Genomic DNA, 19082 nt, shown 5'->3' on the forward strand with positions numbered 1-19082 from the left:
GTTTGTACACTCTCAGTGGAGTCCACTATACTGGTGGATTCCTAATGTGCCATAGTGTCATATAGTAAATCAGTGTCATGCATAATCTGAAGAAAACCTGGAGACTGACATCCAGTATTTGGGTATTATGGTCAAAGTACGGTAAGAATATATTATTTACAATATCATGTAAAAACAAAACAAGGACAAGTCTTGTCACTGACACATTTGTCTGTGTACAGACACATTGATGACCCCTGCCATGGCCACTTGGGTTTGATTCCTCTGACTTGGCCAGGCTCACCAATGGACACAACTGGCTGTGTCCAGCAAGTGGGAAGCCAGCAAGAGCTTGCAGATCTGCCATTTTCACTAGTTTGGGTCTCGGGCAAACCCTCTAATTTCTCTTTTGGGTCATGGGCTAAAAGGGTTCACTGCCCTAGACAACTGCTGAGGTCAACAGTGACTCTGTACTATAAGGGGAAATGGCACACAGACAAAATTGGTGAGAAAAACGAAAAAGGCTGTCAAATTCACACACATTAATGACATTGAAATAGTTTGTACTGCCCTTTGCTATTCAGACTTTTGTTTGATTTTTGAAATATACTGTATATTGTATAGTTATTGGTGTTTTATCATGGAAATTTAGGCTGGGACAATTGCATTCTAATATTATGAATAACGTTATTGTAACATATTCTACTGTATTCCATTTGCTCTTCATGTGTAGGTGCTTTTGTGAAAACAATGTTAAGTCGTGCAAAATGAGTACACAGGAATGGATTATTGTAATAATACTGCAATTCTGTATCATAAGTTATGCTGTTAAATAAAAGTAATAGGTAATTTATAATGTTTATTACATTTTGAATTAAGTAACTTCCTCAACTCTGTCAACTCTGGAAATATATTAGAGATGTCTAAAGCCCGAAGACCACACATTCTGGTGGAAAGAGGCCACCCTATATAGGATTGTAGCCTGCTAGAAGTAAATGTAACTACCCTAAGCCAGTTTAGAGCAATTGACAATAATGTACAGCACATCAGGAACATTGGCCTTTGTAACATAACAAGAAAGCGAGAATTCATGGCACAGAGCAAATCTTGACTCAGCCCCAGCATGAACCTCAGGCTGTTTCATCTCTGTTACTGATTATTATGAATAGCACCTGTAGCCATATAGGAAGTCACTCTAGTGGGGAAAAGTAATTAAGTAGAATACATTTACTCAAGTTCAGTTACTTAAGTACAATGTTGAGGTACCTTTACTTTGAGTAGGCCTATTTCCAATTTTCAGTATGTGTATTCTACTGAACCACATCTCAGAGGCAAATATACTTTTACTCCAGTCCTCTACAAATGATTTAGTTACTTTGTAACTAAATACACATACTGTACATTAACCACTATACATTTTCGGGCATTTGAAAATAGCCAATCTACAAGCTCACAATGCAACGCATTGTGAGCTTGTAGATCTGATATTTTACGCTTTTTTAATCATTTTATGAATTTGAAAACTTGTGAAATGGGACATTGTGCATAAAGAGTACTTTCACTTTTGGTGCTTTAAGTACATTTTGATACCAATACTTTTGTATTCCAATTTCAAGTGTATTCCGGACTATACTTGTAACAGAGTATTTCTACATTGCAGTAGCCTAGAAGACTATTGAATTCGACACCTTTACTTAAAGGGATATTTCACTTTTTTTGTCATTTTATCGTCTAATCATGCTTTTATGAACACCCTGGACAGTTTTTAATTTGCTAGATTCAGTATTTAGATATTTGTAAATGTTGTCAGGACCTCCTCATCCAGGGCCCCTCCCCATACACACCCATTGTGTGTATGGGGACAACTCCAATAGATAGATTCATTAAAAACACCCATTATTTTTTCTGGTGACTCATATTACCCATTATTTTTTCTGGTGACTCATATTACCCTCCTAATACGTGAGCTAACGTTTTTCCATTTATTTTTAAAATATTTTTTATAGTATTACATTTGTTCCATTTTCCCAAAGAATTATTCAAAATAAATGAAAAAAGTTATCGAAAAAACACGGCCAGCTCACGGGAGGGTATTATGAGTCACCCGAAAGTTTTTAATTAATCGTTTAAAATGGAATTTGAAGTTACAATGGGTGTGTATGGGGAGGGGCCCTGGAGAGGGAGTGCCTAATAACTTTTACATCAAATATCTAAATATTGAATGAGGCAAATTAAAATCTGTCCAGGGTGTTCATAAAAGCCTGATTATACGATAACATGACCAAAAGTTTTTTTGAAAGTGAAATATCCCTTTAAGTTAAAAAGATAACATAAAAATAAAGTGAGTAGCCTACTTTTTCCACCACTGAATGCACTCCAGTCTCCAGTGTGGCATGATTGATTGATTGAAGACTTTATTAGAGGTTTGCATAGGAAAAGGTTTCCAGTTTCATGGCAGTAGGCCTACAGTTCTAACTAAAAGGACACACCCAAAGCCTTCAATTGAGATCCTTTAAAAAATGATGTCATGACAGAATGACAGATGCATATTCGCATCATTTCGTCATCTAACATATGCATTAGGCTATTTACCTTTTACAAAGTGAAAGTCCAAGTGTTACATAAGTCTTGTTATTTCAAGGTGACAAGAGGACTCCACCTTTTTCATGTTGATTGTTTCCTCCAGTACATACATGCGTAAATATAGGCATGCAATATCCTCACGTTCATGGTGAGCGGATGACACACATTGTTGACATTCCCGACGAGCAAGCGCTCCCCTGGGGGCCATTGATGAATCTAATAGCTTTAGCATGTGCTGAAGTTTGTTTTTTTATTGGGGCTTGGGAGCACTCCCTCATTGTTTTCGGTGGAACGTGCACAGCTGTGCTCGTACCTGCAAGGAAGGGCTGGGGAGCAAAGGGCTAGGAGCCGAGGACTGACAGTAAGCGTTGCTGCGCCAGTAGAACTTCACAGTTCACACGTCCACAGAGCAGGGCAGGCAGGATACTGAAGGTGACACATAGCATCCTCAGCTTCCATTGTTTCAACTGTCTATTTATGACGCTTTCCACGTTGCAAGAGATTTACGAGTTTTCCTTTTACATTAGATGTTCTGTAAGAGTCGAGAGAAGGAGAGCAGACTAGCCTGCAACATTGCAGTCATCATAGCCTATATCTCACACAATGAAACACACACACGCACGCACGCACGCACGCGCGCGCGCACACACGCACACACACACACACACACACACACACACACACACACACACACACACACACACACACACACACACACACACACACACTCTCTCTCTCTCTCTCTCTCTCTCTCTCTCTCTCTCTCTCTCTCTCTCTCTCTCTCTCTCTCTCTGTTTCAGGGAAGCCTATTAACAAACATCTGCATTCTGTCATTTTTCTAAATTTCTAAATGTGTGCATATATTTTTAAACTTCCCTAAAACTGTCACTTATCTTGTGCATTTATTTTTGATGATGATCAAGATATGCTTCACAGTTCTTGCAATGCCCAGGGCTAACGTCTTGTATAGCAACCATAAGATGCTCCAACCCGTTAAGCGATACTCGCATCATGACCAGATATGACCCTAATGCATTGAGTAGGCCTAGTTAATTCCAAATGGCAATACAGGCATACGGGAGACTATGGGACAATGCAATTCTGCAACCATTTCAGGTGAGAGTCGTGAGACCAAATGCTTTTATAATAATTAAGTGTCATTGATTCCATGGAAACCTATACTTATAGGCTACATTAAAGGCAGGGGGTGATTTTACAGATGTTTTTAAGTGACAATTCGTCTATCATTTAAGGGGTCTGTGTAGGCCTAAAGCTCAACATGATCATATTTGGATTTAGAACTTTTAATTAAAGGAAAAAAATTATAATAAAAAAAAAAGAAAAAAAAAACAGCAGCCATAACTGTGTGTGGATTATTTTGGGGGTCTAGTTAATTTAGGGAGCTGCTTGCAAAATGATGGTCTGTTTTTATAAAGTAAAGCCAATCGGGACTGGAAAAAAAGAGCTTGTGCACAATGCACAGCTATAGGGAGGCAGCACGTCCTCTGTAAGGGAATGGGGTGTAAACTTTCATCTAGGCGGAGAGAGAGGGGAGAGAGAGTTGCAGAGTGTGCGCCTGTCATTGCAGACAGACAGATACAGACAGACAGACATATAGACAGACAGACAGGGTTGCAGACAGACATCCAGGCTGGTTTTGGAAGGAGTCGTGGTGAATGTGGCCCGGCTCCCAGCTCACTTCAGACCCGATTAACCACGATATTCTCAAGAATGAAACACACTGCTGGACCTTAAAGAGACGAATGAAGGTAGACCCACCGTCCTCTGCAGAGAAAATAGAACCCCCCTCTCTCTCTCTCTGCCGTGAAAATGGGGCCTCATAGATGTTGAACGGAATTGTTTTAATAAAACTTCCTTTGCCGCGGTGATGTTCTGGAGGAAACATGAACATTCAGCACAGGGGAAAGTTTCACTGGACGGCGTTTTCCTCAAGAAGGTAAATTCGTTTTATATTGCTGTTTCTTAAAGGGTGCATGAACTCAGAACTGTAAAAAAAAAGTATTGGCAACGCGGTCCCTTTGTTTCCAATGTTTGTACATTAGAAGACAATAATTAACATCATCGCGCATTTTCCATGTTAATTTCGTTCAGATGAAGGGCAACACGCAATTGTGAATTTCCACCCCAAAAAACGCAGCTTTTGGCAGCGCGTGAATACGGCCGTAATCACCGAGCGAGCCTCGAGTGCTTAAATGGCCCGATCATAAGCGACACAATCAAGCTCCCTTTATGCTTGGAGATCAGCTGCAACTTATGCCACATTGTCTCCCTGTGAATAGACAGCGACCCTCGAGTGAGAGCCCACTTCACTTCATGGGGATGATCGATTTTCGATTATACGGCTATTGAAAATTAGGATGTAAGCTGTTTTTTTTGTTTGGTGGCCCGGTGGCACGGTGCCGCATACGACTGTGCTTTGACTGACAGTTGAAATTGACACTTATGGGGTTGCCTCTCATTCTGTGCACCGTTTCAAGCCATCGCTAATTGCAGGTATGTTCGGTCTCTTTCTTTTCACTGCGTTTTTGATTGCATGCGTGCGTGCGTGCATGGGGGAATGTGAGGTAGCCTGCACGGCGCGCAAGCTGAGGGAAAGATCGATCATATTAAAGCAAAAAATGCTAATTGCTTCAATCTTTTTGTTTGCCCAGGGTTTAAATACGGGAGAGACGCGTTGTTGGTTGTTTTTGGAGCGGATCTAAGCTGTCAGATTATGTAGTAGAGCTGTTGGTGATGATGATGGTGCGTAATGCTCAGAGCAGGGACCACCGCCGGCTCCACCTTCCCCTCTCCTCCGAATAGGCTTCGTGCAGCCTTCAAGACTCGAAAATGGTGAGTCCAAAACATCTGGGAGGACGTGGTTCAGTTCTGCAACCTTGTTGTAGTTGTTGTTGTTGTTGTTGTTGTTGTTGTTGTTGTTGTTGTTATTTCTCTGGTTTTCTCCGTTATAAAAAACGGACCCTTTATTTTATGGGATCTTGAACCCTTAAAATGGGGTTGGCACAGCTTTGTGGTTTTATTTTAGAAGGTCAATTTTCACATGTAATAGTAATATCCTGTTGTTTAGTTTTGCTGGGCCTATAGAGTACTAGTTTTGATCTAGTTATGCCTGTTGTTTAATGTATGAGTTATAGACTATTTTGCATTTTAGCACACAAATAATCGGGATGTTATCCATAATAATAATTAAAAAAAGAAGAAAAGAAAAATATATAAACTTAAAAAACAAAATGGCATTTAATTATATATCACTGACGTGGTGTGTTCTAAACCAGTCTAAAGCGGAGGTGAAGAAGGAGCAGGGTGCATCCAGTCCTGCGGAGGTTCCGTGCATGTGTCCTCCCTCTCCGCTGCGTGCCCTGCCGTCTCCCGGCGCCGCGCCGCGGCCCTCCGGCAAGGAGCAGTGCGCCAGCTGCGGCATGGACATCCATGACCGCTACATACTGAAGGTGAGAGACTAGAAAAGAGTGTTTCTCAAACTTTTTACATTTCAAGGTCTCCCCTTAACTCTGACAGTGTACACATGGAACCGAATGGACCTGTTAGGGTCCATTTGGTCCATTTGGTTCTATGTGTAGGCCTACACTGTCAGAGTTACAGATTTGTATGGGTCAACTTTGGCCCCCATAAAGGAATCCAGATTTGGAATCCACTTTGAGAACCACTGCAATCACACGGACATCCATGACCAATATACATATGAGGGTGCGACTGAAACAAATCCAGTGTCCATTGCAACTCCGAGAGCCGAGGGAGAGTCCATTTGGTTCCATTCTCGAGAGTTACTGAGGTGCGTTTCTCTCAAATAGTCAAGTGACGGCATAATAGGCCTAGGCCTATATATAAGACAGTGGTTTTCAAACTTTTGCATAATAAAGGTCCATTATTTATTCGGCATTTTTGAGCCATGCACGGACCACCGTTTGATGAGGTTTTAGCCTCTCAGACCCAAAACCTGTTGTCCACAATTCCATATCGATACCATATAGGACGATAGGAGAGATAACAGGCAAATATTGATTAAAAAAACAACAATTATTCTACATTATTTAATTGTGTCGGCTTATTGTAAATTAATGTTTAACAATAAACAGTCAAATTAAACGGTTCCATTTTGGTTTCATTTTACACTCTCAAGAGTTAAAGATCTGTGTCCATTTGGTTACCAACTCTCCATCATCCCCTGACAATATATCGATCAATGCCAATTATAGTCTTGTTAATTAAATAATAATAAGAGATTCGTATTACCCCATAGCATCGATGCTTACATGTTAATGATGGCTGTATCATGTAAGGCTAAATGATCAAAGTGTGACCTGCAGGTGAACAATCTGAACTGGCATGCGGGCTGTTTGGAGTGCTCCGTGTGCAGGGCATCACTGCGCCAGCACAACACCTGCTACATCAAAAACAAAGAAATATACTGTAAACTGGATTATTTCAGGTAAGTTTATTTGTATTTATTTATATTACGCTGGATTTTATTTGATGTGCGAATAATAATCCTCGTTAGTCTTTAATTGACCTATTGACTTCATAAAATGTGTTTTAAACTTATTTTTTTGAAGACTTACCCTATATCATTTTGAATTCGATAGGCCTATATGGACTCCCATGTCAAAATACATTAAACCGAGTATAGGCTAATAAAGACGGTACCTTTTTGTTATGCTAATTTAGCACGAGGACTTACGACACGAGTAGCCTAATTTAATTGCCCATAATTTATTTAATTGCCCATTTAAAAAAAGGAAAAACAATCCTTTTCTTAAACTTAGCCCTAATTGTCCTCCCAAGGATAACCACGATTTTAAATTATATCTGATTTGGAATACAAATGTATTTGCAATGGCGTTTTTTAGTGTTTTGTTTTATTTGGTAATGATCTAAATGTAATCGACGCAAATTTTCTTTTCTTTTTGAAAAATGGTATCACAATATTTTATTCTCATGTCTTTCGTTTGATTATTTCTTTGAATGTTTTTCGTCTTGCTCGTGCAGCCAGCACGCATAATTAATGTCGTTCATCTTGCGTCGCCACGCAGTCTGACCATCTCGTTCTGTTAATATATAACTGTAGCTACAAATGTGACCAAATAGACCAAAACAAATTAATTACGGAGGATAATTTACTGTGTAGCCCACTGTTTCCCAAACACATGGGTCGCGACCCATTTGTTGGTCACCGACCAATTTATGTGGGTCACGATTCAAGTAAAAAACCCATTTCTTTTCCTATACAAAGAATAGAATATAGACCTAAATTTCAAAAATGTTCCCCTCCCCAAAAATAATTGTATTTTTTAGGGATACTAAATAAAATAATTGTATACATTTTCAAACAAAGAAACAAACACATCTAAGAAATTCCGTAATTACAATATAATAATGAAGACATAGTGGGTCCCGGGTGAAGGTGTGATTTCTCTTTTGGGAAAAAAAAAAGTTTGGGGACCACCACCGGTGTAGGCCATGTGTAAAGGACATAACTATGCACAGAATGTTTAAAGTTCATGATCCTTTAAAGTTAAAATGCCTTAATTGGTATTTCAGTGTTTTCGAAATACAAATAAAATACAATAAAAATAACAAATAATGAAGACCACTTAAAATTGCAAGGAAACTATGAAGCCTTGTTAAAAAATAAAATAAAATCTATTCACATTTATATACACTTACACATAATCAGTGGTTCTCAAACATGTTTGGCTCAGCTCACCCCGTAAATATGTTACATTCACAGCACCGGCACCGCTTAATTACATTGTTACTTTATAGCACCTTTTGTCTTATTAACTGCAGCCTACGTAATTATGTAATTCTTCCCCCCAAAGATACACAGCATGTCACAAGGAAAAGTGGAGAGAAAATGTATTTCCATTAGTGGGCATTGTTTTACTTTATATCTTTTATACTTGGCGTTTTTTAACCACTCAAACCCCAGCATTCCTATTCTGGGGGGAACATTCACCAAAAAAATAGCCAGTCTAGGCTATACACAACTTGTGATGTTGTGACGCGTTGTGAGCTTGTAGATCTGCTATTTTTGGTGAAGAGACTTGGTTGTACTGTAGGCCAAAGAAGAACGCACCAAGTACAGTTTAAACTGATACATTCCAAATATTATCAAAATATTGTTATGCATTATTACTTTAACCATTATTTTGCTTTAAATATAAAAAATAGCAGATATACCAGTGCGCTGCAAGCTTGTAGATCTGCTATTTTTGAAAAATCTTGAAAATGTGTGCAAGTCTTTGAATATTTTGGCCCGAAATGTCTTCTAAATCCTTCAAAGGTTTTTGAAAAATGCTTCTATGTCAGTGGTTCTCAAACTTTTTCATGTCAAGGACACCCAAAATGATATGTATTGGCCCCCCCATCTCAAAAATATTTAGTTCCAGGGATCCCCAGAAGCAAAATTTGAGTTACAAATGTTAAAAACACATACAGTATATTCAAAGATTTGAGTGAGGCACCCTTGGACTTGTTGCGTCGAGGCAGCCTAGGGTTGCCACGGCACCCACTTGGAGAAGCCCTGTTGTATATGGCCTGAGTGCAGCTGCACGAGGACCAAAACCACTAACCACGGAAGCAAGGATGATTCTTCCCAATGACAACAGCCTAAAAGGCTGTCTTGATGCCCGCTGCTAAATGTCTCCGGTGGTGTCTTTTTATGTGGCATCCAGCACAGAAGATGCTCCTATAACAGGGTTTTTAAAACAGGTCACCCCTGTAAATAACTTTCTAATCCACGGCACCCCTGAATTAAACTGTTACTTTTTAGAATGTTACATCATATTACGATTAATATGGACATCTTTCAACCTGAGATACAGCTATGTCACAGAGAAGGTTCACCAAAAAGTATGTGTGACGCGTAGTGAGCTTGTAGATCTGCTATTTTTAGTGAACAGAGTTGGCCGTAGATGGAAAAAGAATGGTACAGTGAGTGCAAATCAGGTCTGTTTTAGCATATAGTGAAGTGATATTGATGTAGTGATATTGATGAATTCCAAATATTATCAAATTATTCTGTGGCACCCCTGGACTGGCATCACAGCACCCACTTTGGGAAACCCTGTATATAACAATAGAGAGAGGCCTTTCATTTTGGGTGCAAAATGCTGCCCATGAGAGTTATGTCACATTATGTCAAAATACTACTGTGTAATAATGTCATCAGCATGAGTGGTACCGCTGTCAACTTGACGTTCCTATAAAGGCATGTCATTATACCGGTAGTCAAAATTATATAATTATAATTGTCATGAAAGAAAACATACTGTACATTTCTTTAAAAGCAGATCTGCATGAAAGCTCATAGTCACAACGCCATTTTGTGCTTTTAGATAAGGTATTTCTCCTATACTACAAAGTAGTATACAGGACTTTAAAAAATGTATCCCAAAATGTGCATTCGTGTCCCTTTTTTATTGGATAATAATATGCGTGACTCCTAAAATGTCAAAATTCAACCAGAGGTCAATAGATAGATAGTCCCCAGAGGCGTAATTTCAGAAAGACAGAGGGGGTTGCAAAACATAAGTTACCATAGCCCCATTTCTAAAATAGCAAAAATAGTGGATCTACAAGCAATAAACACGTTGCCAAGCGACACTTGTAGATCAACTATTTTCGCTTTTTGTTTGGGTGGCGAAAAGAGAAAATGTTTGAAAATGTTTGCTTATATATAATGCCATTCCCAAAATAGGGATGCCACGTTGAAAGTGGTTAATAAATGAATGGTTGCATAACAATAAAAGGCTGGTCTAAATGATAACACGTGTCACATATAGCTGGACAGGCATCTACATGTTAGCAGATGAAGACAATTCAGAATTGGGGGACAAATTATGCATAAAATAACTGAAATTAACATTAAATGTGAACACTATGGGGTTGGCCTTTGCCTTCCCCTGATGATGGCCCAAAAGACACCCCCATGCCTGCGTTTTTCTGCTATATCCCACAGTAGGTTCGGCACCAAGTGTGCCCAGTGCGGGCGCCAGGTGTATGCCAGTGACTGGGTGAGGCGGGCACGCGGCAGCGTGTACCACCTGGCGTGCTTCGCCTGTTTCTCCTGCAAGAGGCAGCTGTCCACGGGCGAGGAGTTCGGGCTGGTGGAGGGCAGGGTGCTCTGTCGCAGCCACTACGACATCATGCTGGAGAACCTGCGCCGGGCCGCAGAGAATGGTATACAACACACCCTGTTTTGTCTATAGGCATGGGACCATATGGACATGTCATGTCACGATTATTGTGACCGATCATATTTTAACTGGGGACCCCCCCACCCTGACGAGCACTAAGAGTTGAGGCATTACATTTTGTATACCACGGTTCTGTTGTGAAAAGCAGATCTACATGCTCAAAACGCCTCGCGTTGCATGTAGATCGGCTATTTTCACAATTTCAGCCTCTAAGCAAAAAAAGAAATTTGTGGACCCCCCCGGGGGTCCCAACCCACAGGTTGAGAACCACTGGGTTAGGTTAGGTTAGGTATAGGTTGAACTTGTTACATTACCATAGGGTACTTTGTTATACCTTTTGTGTATACATTCATATTCTCACATACACATTTTCTTCTTGCGTTCCTGCATGTGTTCTCCAGGTACAGGGCTGACCTTAGAGGGGGCGTTGCCCTCGGATCAGGACTGTCAGCCCAAACCAGCCAAGAGAGCGCGGACATCGTTCACTGCCGAGCAACTACAGGTGTGTGTGTGTGTGTGTGTGTGTGTGTGTGTGTGTGTGTGTGTGTGTGTGTGTGTGTGTGTGTGTGTGTGTGTGTGTGTGCGCGCGTGCGTGCTTTTATGTTCATTGTCCTTTTTTTTAAAACCTTTATACTTCTTTAACCTATTTGACCACCAGCTGTCAGACAAATTCACGACTTTGTGAAATCTATTGATTTGGACGGTTTACTTGATATATTTTTGGCATGTTTTGCTTTATTTCGCATAGGTCAGTGTAGAGAGAGAGACATAGCCCAGGGCAGAGAGTGAGGGGAGACATGCGAGATGAGACAGGGGCTCCACAACAGGATCATGTGGCCTGTGTGGGCCACATGACTGAGACACCAGGCCCCCATTTTCTGTGACAATTAACTCATTAAGACCTGAATAGTTCTTACACTTCCTCGTAATTCAAAATCATTCAAGACTTTTCAAACTCACTTTCAAGATTTTTCAAACACGTTCAAGCATAGAAGATGTACAAGCTTGCAGCGCAGCACGAAGTGATGCGCTGTGAGCTTGTATATCTTCTTTTCTTGAATAGCCAACACTGAAATCTAAAATGACAAAGGTGCATTCCCACTTTTAATGCAGACTAAAGATGATGACCAGCTTGCACCTAAAATGACCCCTTGCGAACACAGACCTGAATTTGCCAAAGCATTTAAAGTTAGTTGCTTTCCTTTGTGAAACATCAAAGTGAGAAGTTTGGCGGTGAACTTAAAGAAGTCCAAGGCACAGATGGAAAACGCAGGTGACCAAGTGCCGGATGTGTTGGGAACGGAATGAACTTTAGCCCTTTGTGGAATCCAATCCAACCCAATCATAACTACTGATAATGAAACTTACTGTGGCTATGCTATACCGTGGGATATTATTGTCTCTGGTGACTGGTCAGTTCTGATCTCATGACCTCAAGTGTGCTGCTTAAATGTGAACGATTCAATATCAAGGATATGGAAAATATTATTATGTTAATTATTATCTTTCAAGAATGTAAAGTGGAAATAATTGACCAAAATCATCCCCTCCCCTTCTTGTCACTTTCTTGTGTGTCTGATGTGATTCTTGATTGAATGCTTAATTAGTCAGAAATGTAAACGGCACGATGTATAGTTATGTTATTATGTTGATGAATTAAATATCAAGGACCCCAATGGATTTTGTTTTGTGTAATCCTTTTATACTAAGTGCTTTGACTGTACTCAATCAGCCAATCAGCCAGACGTTTAGGCTAAAAGGATAACACAAATTCTTTCCATTGTGGTCCTACTGTAGGTATTCAATTCAACAACATGGCATAAAATGACACAATAATGTATATCATCAACAAAAACAAAACACCATATATGTAAAAAGGGGAAAAAGTTCAAATGTGGGCATGTGAATGTCACCTCCTTTATGGGAAAACTGTGTGTATACAGTACTTCCCCTTGTGGTCTCCTGATAGATGGATGTTCAGGCCTGTTTTGAAAGAAGCCAGTGGTCTGCGTCTTTTAAGGGACGGTGTCAGGGCATTCCACATTCTGGTGGCAGAGTAGTAGAATGAGAACTTTCCCATGTTTGTTCTATAAACGGGTAGTACCAGATCGTTGTCGCTCCCTCTAGTATTGTGGCTGTGGTGGTACTTTGTTAAATGGTGTTATCGTGGTGTTGCTCTGTGTTATGATCGGGTGTTATATTCCCTGGCTCTACAACAGTTATTCCCAAAAAGTTGGCCGAGACACTTTGGAGCATTTTAAAAATGTCTTGCATTTTCCTGATGCAGAAACGGTTGGGATCTGCTGCTCTACGCAGTCAAATTATCATGTTAATGTAATCCTGAAGGATACTAGTTTCAGAAATGGTGGAAATGAGACAGAGAGAGAGGCATTTCATTCAACTCTCTTTGTTAATAAAACATTCCCTCCATTTCAGTGTCCACATTAGAATTGGTCTAACCGTCTCATGAAACTGAAATATCTGTTCCCCACTTATCCCTTAGACTACAGTGTGAGGTAATCCCCAAAACATTCCCATTATTACAAAAACCTCCAAACAAAGATAAATCCCCTCACATTAATTTAACTCTTAAAGTATACAAATGAAACCCTGTGGGTCTGTAACTCTGGAACATTGTACAAATGGATCCAAGTCATCCACAACCAATGGAACCATTAGTCACATTTGTGCATTCTCGAAGTAAAATGAATACTGACAAGATGCTGTGCTGTGCTGTGCTGTGCTGTGCTGTGCTGTGCTGTGCTCTCCTGTGCTGCGCTGCGTTGTGCTGTGCGTGTGCGTGTGCGCCATGAGTACTCACATGTTTTACTTAAGTAAATCTATCAATACTGCAATGTAGAAATACTCTGTTAGGGTGCCCTCAGACCAAAGTACCTATGAGAGTGGAATCCGCGTTCCTCCAATGCATTTTAATGATAAGGGCAGGGGCGCTGGAAGTGGGGTGCTGAGGGAGCTGCAGCTCCCCTGGTGGTGGGGAGATTTTTTATTTTATTTTTTAAATAAGCCTATATATACACACACACAGAGATATATTAAAACAATAATGTATTTGACTTTGGGGAATAAAATATGTTGAAAAAAGGTATTTGATTATCACACGGTGACCTAATCACATGGTCACCTTGTCACTTCCGGTCAGAAGGGAAGTCAAATTTAAATCCCGCTTTGATGGCACACCAAAGTCTATTTATTTGAGAACTAGAAACTGTCGATAGGCTCATTGTTGCAAACTAACACCGTTGTATATGGGGAATAAAAAACAGTAGAAAACTGTTACAAAAATAATACCAGATTTTGTAGTGTGTGCGTGAATGACTGTGTGTGTGCATGCGTGCTGTGTGTTGCACTGTGTGCTAAAATAACTAGTAACTATATAGCTCCTTGTTACACCGTTGTGCGGGGAATAAGCACCCGAAACCGTAATAAAAATAACCCAAAACCGGATAAAAAACGTGAATTTTCGGCGTGCGGCCTTTGGCCGCACGCATGCACTCCTCCAGGCTCAGCTCCCCTTGGGATTTGGGAGTTCCAGCGCCCCTGGATAAGGGAGCGTTTTTTGCAGAAATCCTCTGCTGGCATGAAACCGCTTCACTCTCATTGAAATGCATTGGCGGAACGCGGATTCCACTCTCATAGGTATTTTGGTCTGAGGGCACCCTAAGGGCACCCTTACAAGTAAAAGTCTGGAATTCAAAATGTACTTGAGTAAAAGTACAAAAGTATTGGCATCAAAATGTACTTAAAGTACCAAAAGCAAAACTAAAAAATGTGACGCATTGTGAGCTTGTAGATCGTCTATTTTCATTTTTATATTATTTTATATTAAAATGTATATCAGCAAAGTAACTAGTAACTAAAGTTTTCAAATAAATCTAGTGGAGTAAAAGTACAATATTTGGATCCGAGATGTAGTGGAGTAGAAATTGGAAATATTCAAGTAAAGTACAAATAACTCAAAATTGTACTTAAGTTAAGAAGTAGAGTACTTAAGTAAATGTACTTAGTTACTTTACATCACTGCTTGTACATGTGTGCATGTGTGTTTTGGGGCTGGGGGTTGATTAAATCTATGTTCTTTTGGGACTGTCCTACTGGTGTCATTGATGGCTGCTGCCTGTGTGCTGTCACCTTGCAGGTGATGCAGGGTCAGTTTGCCCAGGACAACAACCCAGATGCCCAGACGTTGCAGAAGCTGGCAGAAATGACAGGTCTAAGCAGACGGGTCATACAAGTATGCCAATCAAACATCACCATGGAATGTTGTAAATTCAATTATAGAGCTATAAGCAATGCTTTATTTTCAGTTGTTGTTAAAGGAGGTGAAAGTAATATTTGTTTGCTAAAATAAGTGTTGAATAACTATATATATATATTGTGATAGCAATCATTGCAGTCTCTCTCCCTGTCTCTCCAGCTCTTTAGTTAACAGAAAATACGTGTTCATGACGTCGGGATACAAATTGTATCCAATCAGGAGAGAGAACTGACACAGGATAGAGGATTCTCTCTCCTGACTGGATAAAACTGGTATCCCGACCTGAACACGTATTTTCTGATTACTGAACACTGGAGATGGGGAGACCCCTGTTACGCAACAAACAACAAACAGGCTGTGTTATTTAAAAAAAAAAAAAAAAAAGCAATAATAAAGTTATTAATCAATGGTACAAACTCTACCGCTGTACAGTAGCTTGACGTACCACATTGTAACCCAGCCTTGGGGGGTCAATTCTTGCTCCCAGTGTTAAATGAAAGGAATTCCGGACTAGCCGTTTTACCATGTTAATGATGTTATGATGCCCATGAACGATCGGTACAGTTTTTGTATTAGTCTGGTTGCCCCTGCAGGGCTTGTCCGACTTTATTCCATCCATCTTCCATCCCCTCCTAGATAAACTTTTCTTTGCCACGCTACTCCTCCCACAGTTTTGGTGGCAGGCACTTGGGCCATATGTCAAATCGACCGGCTTCATCGGGAATCGATTCCCTGCATTTTGCTAAGAGATGCGTTATATAGTTTAATTTATATAATAAATATGGTATGGAGATGACTGACATCATAGATGTCTGAAAACATAGACCACATGAGACTGGCAGGTATATGGGCATTCGAAGATATGAGCTTAATATTGATGACATCATCAATCTCCATATATGGGCATTTATTTATTAGTGAATTACATTTCCCCATTGACTTGAATGGGGAAAATTCGAATGGTATTAGACAAAATTAATTTGCAAGTGTGACTCCAATTGCATCTTTCTAGTTTTGTTTAGTTTTTTTCCTCTCTGCAACTCCACCCACGAGCGGTGGGATTTCACACGTAACCGCTTATTTGTATCGCTCGACAATTCCTTTTCGTTTACATCTGACTTTCATAATGGCTGAAATGTCTTCAAAAGAGCTTCTGCAAAGAGGCAAAGTGCCGTTAGACCCCTCCCACCGCTCTACCACTTGTTAATGGATGGAATAACACCAGATTACCGTTAGAAAAGCACTCCTCCGGAATTCCCCTTTTATAACACAGAGTTTTACAGTCTGTTTCTTCTTACAGGTGTGGTTTCAGAATTGCCGAGCGCGGCACAAAAAGCACCCCCCGCAGCCGCACAGTTATCCACAGGGGGCGCCACACTCTCGCATGCCCCCCTCACTGCCCGAGGACCTCCACTACTCCCCGTTCAGCAGTCCCGACAGGCCTCACCTGCTGTCCCTGCACGGATACATAGACAGTGAGTCTCTTTTTAACACTTTACACCTGCTGTCCCTGCACGGATACATAGACAGTGAGTCTCTTTTTAACACTTTACACCTGCTGTCCCTGCACGGATACATAGACAGTGAGTCTCTTTTTAACACTTTACACCTGCTGTCCCTGCACGGATACATAGACAGTGAGTCTCTTTTTAACACTTTACACCTGCTGTCCCTGCACGGATACATAGACAGTGAGTCTCTTTTTAACACTTTACACCTGGCATCCCATGGGTACGAATATCAAAAAAATAAAATAATAATAATCTAAATTAAAAGAATAAAATTAAATTCTGAACATTTCTAACATTTTCAAAGAATGTTCAAAAATGTTGAAAACAACACGGAAAATATTCTTTTCAGAAATTGTTCGAAACAATACAGAAAATAATCTTTTAAAAAATGTTCAAAAATAGGCTATAAAACATTTTCAGAATGTTTATTATTCTCATGAAATAATGGCTCTACAAAAGCAATCTACAAGCTCACAACGTTTCGCAATGCGATATCATCACACAAGAAAGTATAATTTTGTTCCTCTGCATTTACCCATCCTATCTATTAGGATTGCGAATTGCGATTGATAGATTGATTGATTGATTGATTGATTGATTGATTGATTGGTTGAATACTTTATTAACAGTTTGCAAATATTGCAGGAGTATACGATTATACACTGTTGCTAAAATGATAACACAAAAAGCCCTAAGGGCTTTGTTTCCATTGTGGTCCTGTGTATTAATTTGCCTCCCAGGAGGGCAGTTAGGGGTTAAGCATCTCGCTCAGACACTTCAAAACATAGACAGGAGCAGACCAGGGGACGAACTGCTGATCTTCTGATTACCAGACTGCCGTATCATTAGTGATGCATGGGCAAGGAATCAAACAGCAGTGTACAATCGTTATGGTCTATAATGTAACCAAAATCCGCCCAAAAAAGTGTGGGGTAAAAAAAAAAAGACCCATGGGATTTGAACCTGGAGATCGAATTTCTACCACTACTTCAAGACAGAATGGCTTGGCTAGCAGAAATACCTTTTATGTACCGTATGAGCTTTGGTTCCATTGGTACACTCGCAGAGTTATGGGGGTCCTTGAAAAGTCTAAAAAGTCTGTCGGCTGCTAGTGGACTCCGAATGTGCCATGTAGTAAATCAGTGGCATACATATTCTGAAGAAAACCTGGAGACTGACACTCAGTAATTGGGTCTTATGATCAAAATAGGAACATTATAATTCTATGTGAAAACAAATTGTAGCATTTTCCATGGACACATTTGTCTGTGTACAGATGTGACATTTCAAAACTTCACACGTCTTGCCATTGGCAAGACTGTAGATTTTCATGGGATTTGCAGAACATTGAGCTTATAGATCAGCTATTTTTGCTATTTTTATGAACTTCTTTGACTTAGAAGTTTAAATCTATCTATGAAGGTGGATTCTGTTTTTCAATGGGAATGGAGTGGTTTCCTGCCATTTGTGAGTTTCTGCAAAAATACGCTCCATTCTCCATAAAAAATTGAAAGGTAAAACAGGGAAAGAACCCTGTGAGAAAAATGCATTCGTAGGAAATGTTCAGGATAAGTAACGGCACATCTGTACATACAGACATATTGATGACCCCTGCAGCCAGAGTCAATATTTCCTGTCTCTCTCACTATCAATTTGGATTATTTTATTTATTGGCATGGAAAAAAAAAACATACGTTTACATTGCCAAAGCAAGTGTCAAAATATAATAAAAACTGCTGAATATGGGGAACACACAGTTGGAAGGTGTACAGGATTGTGTAAACTGAGCTATGTCACATTGCTTTGGTATAAAAGCCTTTTGAAACAAATAGCAGCAAACCTTTGTCACTTGGACAAATTGCAGCTTTTTTTTTCCATCTCAAAACGATTTAAATAGCATACAAAGAAAAGCCTCAGATTAAAAGTTTAAAGGCTCTGTTTATACTGTACAGTATGTGCTGTAGGTCTAGAGGTCTACTCTCAGAAACAAATTGAATCTCCCTTCTCCATGTCCACGTGCAGGTCATCCCTTCTCGGTGCTGACCGCCCCCAACCACCTCGCCCACCCGTCCATGTCCTTACCACAGCTGCCCATCAGTCGCTGACCCCCTGACGACCACCACGCCTTTATGCTTCGCCGTACGACGACGACAGGGCATAAATCTGGCTGGAGTGGCCTCTCTGCTGCCTGCTCTCCATCATCATCACAGAGGAGTTGAATCCATCGTCCGTCCGCTCCGTCTGCGGAGTGCAGTCTTCCTCCCTAACAGGAGGACTACAGCGGCTCATTTTCAACACCGTGGATTCCTAATTAGATCCGACAGATTTCTGGGGTTGTCGGAGGAACATTTCAACTTTAAACGTCAACCTGGGAGTTATTTTGGCCAAGGACTAGAAGAGGATCTTTCTCCCCAGCCCCCCCTCCTATTAAACGGACGTCAAACATTCCACCTCAACCTGGATTTCGTATTTGTAATCTTTTCAATTGCTCACCTT

At 40.3% G+C, this 19082-nt stretch overlaps 1 protein-coding gene across 1 annotated transcript; it reads left to right on the forward strand.

Annotated features, from left to right (window-relative positions):
- Positions 1–4450: 4450 nt before the first annotated feature.
- lhx6b (LIM homeobox 6b) lies at positions 4451–18691 on the forward strand (the record flags this gene model as incomplete). Its single annotated transcript, XM_080738700.1, has 8 exons — positions 4451–4519; positions 5859–6032; positions 6909–7030; positions 10562–10782; positions 11201–11301; positions 14956–15051; positions 16376–16550; positions 18609–18691. 8 exons carry the CDS (start codon positions 4451–4453, stop codon positions 18689–18691), a joined length of 1041 nt encoding a protein of 346 aa, XP_080594826.1.
- Between the last annotated feature and the right edge of the window lie 391 nt (positions 18692–19082).

The sequence above is a fragment of the Nannobrachium achirus genome (genome assembly GCF_963921795.1).
Source record: "Nannobrachium achirus genome assembly, chromosome: 12".
NCBI lineage: Eukaryota > Metazoa > Chordata > Actinopteri > Myctophiformes > Myctophidae > Nannobrachium > Nannobrachium achirus.